The sequence below is a fragment of the Pseudomyrmex gracilis genome, unplaced genomic scaffold, assembly GCF_002006095.1.
Source record: "Pseudomyrmex gracilis isolate BER0280 unplaced genomic scaffold, ASM200609v1 scaffold_1, whole genome shotgun sequence".
Classification (NCBI taxonomy): Eukaryota; Metazoa; Arthropoda; class Insecta; order Hymenoptera; family Formicidae; genus Pseudomyrmex; species Pseudomyrmex gracilis.
Genome location: NW_018020585.1, coordinates 1415337 through 1423311, shown reverse-complemented (window position 1 = coordinate 1423311; position 7975 = coordinate 1415337). Strand labels below are relative to the sequence as shown.

General features: G+C 36.8%; 1 protein-coding gene across 2 annotated transcripts in view; it reads right to left on the bottom strand.

Annotated features, from left to right (window-relative positions):
* Positions 1 to 1747: 1747 nt before the first annotated feature.
* LOC109852550 (protein abrupt-like) overlaps positions 1748 to 7975 on the bottom strand; it is a 75680-nt gene continuing 69452 nt past the window's right edge. Inside the window, exon 8 of one of the 2 annotated variants that reach the window (XM_020423803.1) lies at positions 1748 to 3665. In XM_020423803.1, coding sequence (XP_020279392.1) covers positions 2668 to 3665 — 998 coding nt within the window. In that variant the 3' untranslated portion in view covers positions 1748 to 2667. Of the gene's footprint in view, positions 3666 to 4062; positions 6668 to 7975 lie in introns of those variants that run through there. The other variant, XM_020423819.1, reaches the window with a different exon arrangement.

Below are 7975 nucleotides of genomic sequence, written 5' to 3'. Positions count from 1 at the left end.
AAAAACAGAAGATGTTGCGCTAAAAATACCGCTTGCTCGCGAACATTCATCGGGTTGTTCGAAAGCGATGGTCTACTAAAGAGCCGAACGTTTAAACTCATCTAAAAGCCTGTGACGATTTCGAAGATGACCGACTCTATTTCTAAACTTGCGTTTAGACAGGCGCAACATTGTTGATAACATGTGTTGACTTTAAAATCTCCTTTGAGAAGTCACTCTAAACCCCACATCTCTACGTTCTGAACTTACAAGTATGTCATGGATTTAAAAATACTAGAAAAAAGGATATTAATCTAATTTTGCTACACCACAACAACGTTGAAAACGGAAGATCATGTCTCCGCACGGCAGTAAAGATAAAAAAAGAAGAGCGAAAATATAGATGCGAGATTTATTTTCCTTATCAAACGATTTCTTTTTTCCCAATGACTTCCTTCTTTTTTTTCCTCTACGTTAAGTAATAAATCGCCATTGCATTTAAACGAAAATAAACTCAACTACACATGTTGTTCCGTATCAAAGAAATATTCCCAATATCGAAAAAGTCGTTGCGCATGTAATCCGTGTGATTAACAAGCGCTTGAAATACTTTACATTGTCATTATCAGGGAATTTTCATTATTTTTCGGGTTTTTCGCGGCTCCGCCGTTGTTAACGATTACGCTGCTTATCACGAAGTCGCAAAAACTACTCGTACGAAGTTGGAAGTGCCAGAAGGTTTACTATCGATCCCTCGTCGGGGGACCCCTCGTCGCATATCAATCTCTCTTGATCGTGATTAATTCTTGATTCGATTCTATTCGAGCCTTTCTCAAAGTGACAGTTTCTACATGTCCTCTCTTTTAGCCATTCCTATACAATAGTATAATACATTCTTTCTATTTATACATGAATGCGCGCGTTTATAGAAAAATTGGATACCATATTTCAATCATTCCCGTACACCGAACAGAAATTATTATTGACACATCATATTACCGCAAACAGTGTTTGTTTCTAGTAAACACAACTTGATAACAAACATCGAAGAGTTGCTAAACGGTTGAAAAACATTTGCAGTTAGTTACATATATATCAATACTATAAAAAAACAGTAAACAATTTTTCCACTCGAATCAGCTTTCAGGTAAGAAAGAGCGGTTATTTCTTCTGAATCCTTCACGAGAAGCGAAAGATCAACGGTCGGAACATGAGAAACCCTGTGCTAAATCCCCCGATAGAAACATTTATTGTGACTTACGTGAAATGGATCTTAAAGAGAGCGCGTCTGCAAACGATGCAAACGTTCGCATCTGACTAAAAAAAAAACCTAACTGAGCACAACTTCGTCTTTCAGGAAATTCTGACGAGAAGAATTCGACGTTGTAAACAATCGTAGTATGGTTGGACCTATCCAATATTTTCGGATCAGACTTCATGATTTGCGATGATTTGCTCTTACCCGAGCTTGCTACGACCTCAAATTTGTAGAACTCCATGTTTAATAAATTGCTGTGCGATAGGAAAAGAAGTTTTCTCTTCTTGAAGCGATTTAGTGTGTCACCGTTGCATTACCGTGCGCATTGCCAATGGACGGACAGTATCGATTTCCATTTGTTCTCCTTTAAGCCATCAGAAGCTCAGAGAAGAATACCGGAAGAAGACATCTAATGGTATCTACTGTCACTCCGCGTGTTCCCTAACTCTCTTTCTCTTTCTCTTTCTCTCTCTCTTTCTCTCTCTCTTTCTCTTTCTCTCTCTCTCTCTCTCTCTCTCTCTCTCTCTCTCTCTCTCTCTCTCTCTCTCTCTCTCTCTCTCTCTCTCTCTTTCCCTTTCTCTGTGTATCCAATCTTTCTATAAATCTAAACACAATACGTATGTTTCCCTCAAAATTTACGAGTAATTATATATACAATAATAAAATATAATAATAATATGTATGAGCCCGTTCTAAATTGGTTTGTCATTTTTTTTTGTTTTTAGAACTTCAGAAAATAAACACAGCAGAAACACATTTGTTTCATTGTTATTATTTAGCATCGGTATCAGTCGCGCATTAAAGCCGACTGTTATCGTTTCGCATTTCAGCACTGTATACTCATTTTACTGAGATTCTTCTTAGTATGTTCTATCACCTATTGTGTGCACTGAGGTAGATGGATGGAATATCTGTACGATATATGCATGTTTTTCTTTGTATATGTGTACACGTATGTATTTATATGTGTAGTATGTACGATAGGTATGTGTGTATGTACATCTACATATGCATATAAAAAACATATATGTGTGAAAATGAGTGACGCTTACAAACATTTCACGCATATGTGTATGCATATTTATTGTAGACTCTAAATATTCAACGGTGCGTACTTGCCATTGGAGTTATAATTCGACGCGATCAGCAAGTCCGTTCACGCGTGGTCCACTTTATGAGCCAACATGCGTGACAACAACAAACAAAAACAAAATGCGGTTAAAACCTCAGATATAGTTTATGTTCAGCGTATCTCTTTCTCTGTAGGAAAAAAAACCGATTCGAGAACAGATTTCGAGAACTCTTTAATAAGAGATGTTTTAAAAAATGGTCTTAATTTGTATATATTATTGTAAAGACAAAATTTGTAAAAGAATAACGAGAAACGCGAATAACATACAACCAGAAACAAGATAACGAAACTTAGAAATTTATTCTGCTCCGGTGCTTTCAGATTTAATTATTACTTCCGGTTCCTCGTTATCGCTATACTCGTCCTCTTCCGCGCCTGACGATTCTTCCTCCGCCATATCTACTAAACCGCTATGTCTATCGTGCATAGCAGTCTCTTGCCTGTCCTCGTGAACAACTCCAGAGCCTCGACCTTCGTCTCTCTTAATCATGGGATAGTCCTCTAGACTCCTTTTATCCAAAACACTCATTTGTTGTGCGATCTTCGCAGCGGCCACTTGTTCCGGAGTGAATCCCATTGTCGTTAGCGAGTTCTCTGCAATGTACTGCAAGTACGTGTCTAAAAGGGCCGAGCCACCGGCGATGGCGCTTGCATTGGGACCCGGATGATGACCGGACGGATGCAATGGCGCCATGTTGGGCTCACGGTTACCGTGCATTGTATCAAGGGACTTGGCGGCAATTGCCGCAGCTGTCGAGCTGTTCTTGCTGTTGCTGTTACCGCTGCTGCTTACCTTGGTGATCACGGTATTGTTATTGGGCGTTGGTGAACCGTACCTGAGACTAAGTGGTAAAGTAAGATCTTCTGGATCATCACCACCGCAGACGCTGCTACCGGCTTCGGACGGAGCGCCACCCCGAGATAGTTCTAATCTCATGTCACTTCTCCGTGGTGCTGTTGGGCTGGCACGTGCTCGTAATTCCGCTGCGCTCATCTTGATTCCGGCTTTCGCCAATAAACGGGATGCCAATTCGGGATCAAACGGACTCGGCATTTGCAACACAGGGAGATCCTTTGTGCTGATTCCACGATGTTGCCTCGACATGTGAGAGTGCAGCGAATTTCTGGATTTTGCGACTGTGCCACACAATACACAACGATAACCAGGGCAGACCGTGTGTTTATCTTCCAAGTGCGTGCGTAACGTGTGCGCCGAGCGATACATTTTGCCGCATTTTGGACAAGGTCTAGGATCGGTGGCACGTACACGCATCATCTCTAGAGTCCGTCGTGCGCCTGAAAATACATGACGGATGAGTAAAGAAACGTTCATATATCATCAAAACGAATAATGAAGTTCGACCAGCGTGCGATATGACGATATAAATCGCACAAAACTAATTTTATAAATAACAAAAGAACTTCTTATTATATCATTTAGTGTTATATAAATAATATCATTTAAAACGTCTAAAATTTTTTTTGAAGAAAAAAATAGCAAAAATAATAGAAAGCATGAAAGAAGTAAAAAGAAATATTTGGTTTCCACAAAAATATTTAAATATAATGATATCTACAATTAAACATTGTTTTCTTCAATTCTCAATGTAAAATTAATGTCGACCGTAACACACCATAAGAGAGTGTTGTGCGTGTGTGTGAAAATACAATACTCTAGAGATTTCTCTAAATACTTTTTATTGTACAAAGCATTACTTAAATAGTATATATTTCATTTCGTACGTCTTATGTATATGTCTAAGCTAGAACCTGCTAAAATAGTGCATTATTACATTATAATTCTATACATTATTCACCGCACGAGCTGTCAGTAATGAGAAATTATATCAGTCGATAATAAATATTTAAGAGAAAAAACTGTAAAGTCGATTTGTACATCAGTAAACCTCTTGCGCGAACTTTGTCTCAGTGTGTAATAAATTCAACAATTTATTATATATTCGTGTCGTAATGCATTTCGTCGTACTTGTCGACATTGTTTTCACTTCGAGACCCACAACTAACAACTCGTATTCCAGCGCCCGTTCGCGGCAAATTTTTAGTATACACAATGTCTCGAGAATATGTCTCTTGGGGAAATTTTTTCTTTTATCTAATAAATACTGATAAAACGTAAAGACTGTAGAAAAATAAGGCTAGGCGTTGTCGAAACGACCGTACTTCTGTGGGGTCGACATATTCACTCGCGATCCACTCACATAGATTCGCATACTTTCGCGCGACGAAACATTTTTACATACACGCGCCAGTATCTCTCACACATATGGCTTCGGCACCTTTTTTTGTTTATATCGGAATTTTTAGAAGTGACTTGTTACTCGATTTTTCGGCATGATTGTCGCCGTGCGTTCGTTCACATTTCCAGTGTATACATTTCTACATCCTTAAGACTATACGTTATTCAACATAAGGCTGGCTTGCTCAGCTCTTAGAGGAACATTGTTTTCTTTTTTATTTTTTATTTTTTAGATACGTAAACCTAATCATTACATCTCGATGTCAAATATGTCTGTATATACACCGGCCGGTCGCTGCGTGTATACGTATGTTATTTGATCCTACGGCATCTACACTTCAGGTTCTACAGGAAATACTGCCTTGTCCATTTTATACAGAACAAATTTTATATATCTTTTTATGTATACACTTATGTACACATATGTGTACACACGTATTATAATTTTCATATATGAGAGCGGTCGGATATAAAAGTTATGAGACTAGTTTTGTGAAAGTTAATAATTTAATTTAAAAAAATCCACATACTACAACACATTCCGCGGTCTCTCAAATTAATTTTTTCAATACACACTTGTTCGAGCGTTCGTTCGTTTGTTCATATTGTTTCACCGGTCATTGAGAAGAAAAATATTTTTGTAAACTGAGAAACAAACAATTCTATTAATAACCTTCTACAAAATCAATCTCATTATTTTAATATCACACAATCCTCGCACGCGTATATATATATATATATCTTCTTTGTCGATATAGTTTCTTACACAATCTCGCATATGTACAATGTGCGCTTTTCAGAAGTAAACTTTGCAGTGGGTGCGGTTGTATAACAACATTTTTCAAAATAAAAGCATAAAAGAGTCTGGTTTTTGCCTTTTCACGCGTACATTATTACGCAGACATACACTCGGTTCTAGTTGATTTTTGTTTTCTTATTTCTGTAACTTTTAACGACAATTTCATTAAACGTGCGCAGCTATTTTATGATACATTTTGTCTGCACAAGGATACGTAACGCACATCAAAAGTTACAGAATAAGAGCCCGGATTCGTAGTCTCTAATACATATACATGTACAATCGATTTTACATCTCTTGACGTTTCATAGATTGTATCAAAAAATGTTTATCCTCCGTCGACCAGACTCTCTTCCAACATTCATAGACGTAAAAACAATTGTTGCACAACGATAACAAGCCCAATTTGATATTAATTTGATATCAATTTGGTACTTGTTTTTATAAAAAAATTAAATTTAAACAGGTTAAAATCTAAACCTCATAATTTAATGCTATGTATATTAAAAAAAAAAAAAAATAAATAAGTAAATATATTAAATTTAAATTTTCCTACCACTTTGCTTTCATTCCAAATATATGTACAATCCTATGGTAATCCTAATAATAAACTTATGAATTTATTGTACTATATTACCACCGGGCAATTGCCACAAAGAGCGTTTAGCAGGGGGCTATTACCGGGAAAATAAAAAGCTATGTTTCTTTGGAAAAAGCCTTCGATATTACATTTATGACACATAGAGTTCAACTGATCGTCGCCTCTTTATCAGACATAGGTCCATCTTAAGGTTTTAATCTGATCCCACTGTACAGGATGTTTCAATCGCATATGGTTTCTGACACTGTTGGGATGAGAGAAAGTTTTGGCGCAGGAAGTGACAGGACAGGTGGGCGAGTCTCTAGGATAGTGATGATCCAAGTGCGCTCTCATATCACTGATGTCTTGCAACGTCCTGCAGCAGAGAGGACACCTGTAACCGTACTGCCGATGATGCTCCTGCAGTAATTTTTGTTGCTTGAAGTCCGGTTGACCGCGTTGATACTTGCTGGTCGTCGTGATCGTCGTAGTTGCCGTAGTGGAAGATTGATTAATTGATGGGTCGTCTTTCAGTAGCGCCTGATGACGGTGGTGAGGAGGAGGGACGGATAGTGGATGATGATAGCGATGCCGATGATGTTGCTGGTATTGGCTGTGGTGGTGGTGGTAAGCCGCGCCCTCTGCCTCATCAAGCTCGTGATCTGCAACCACCACCACACCAACGTTACCACCAGCCACCACCACCGTAATCCCACCCTAAAGCTATGCACGATAATAGTACGCACCCAACCTCGCGATCCGACAATGTTGAACATCTAAGACTATTTCCCAGAGTAAAATTATGTCCCGTCTTATTTGTTATCAATCGATCGATAATTATTATTAGCACGAGAATATTTATAGTTAGACTATTTATAGCTTAGTAGCGCGCTAAAGTGCCAATCTCTATCTGGCTATAAATTTGAAAAAAAACTTAACACGTGTCTGACCGATAATAACAATCACCTCATAACATTAAATGTTTATTTTGTTTATATAAACAAATATATATTAATTTTTGAACGCGTTATTTTCGAAATATTAAATTAACATTTATATAATGCATATTAAATTAATTAGCTTTGTGTATTTAGAATAATCATACTTGCAAAATAGTCTCTCGTTCAGCATAAGAGTTGCGTTATAAATTTGCGTAACAAACTTCGACACTTTCAACGTAGTAGATTAAATATTTATAATAAATAAATATACGTCACATAATTGAGATTATAACAAGATTTTGGCGTATATAACCGGGACATACAAAGATTGTAGTAAACTCGGTTCACAAATCAAATTCTACAAAAATAAAACTGCGTCAAGATATGTCTTGTTGGATAAGTGGTCTTTACTTAAAATGCGGTTGGAAGGAGTCTGCATCGTGCAAGAGAACATGGATAATCAACGCTTCCGTTTAATCATTTTCTTCAAATAGGAAAATAAGGATACGCTATTTAAATTGAGAATCTTTTACTACGAGTGTGTAACTGGAGTTTCGGCGAAAGGTAGGCGGAGGTGTCTGAGGCCTTAAACTCGCAAACATGCTAATCAAATATAAATATATTTTTGATATCAACGCAATTTAATATGCAATTAATTGTAATTGCATCTATATTATAATTATATAATAAATATAATTATGTGCATAATTATAATCAATATATAATTATAAAATTATATGCATAATTATAATTAACTGTTACAAGTATGTGTGATTAAGATTATTCGTTCAATCAACTTTCGTATACTCAATCAGGTTTCGTATACATTTAATTTGGCGCACATATAAATTTCAGGCGCGTCGTCAAAAATTAATAAATCATTCTAACAAAGAAAGAGTTTAAGCTCTAGGACGTGAAAAAATCTGGAAAGCTCGATTTTAATTAATTCCGCTTTGTGATGTATAAATCTCAACGTTTTTATATTAGTAATTTTTTTTTAATTATTATATTTAAGCGCATGTTTCTCGT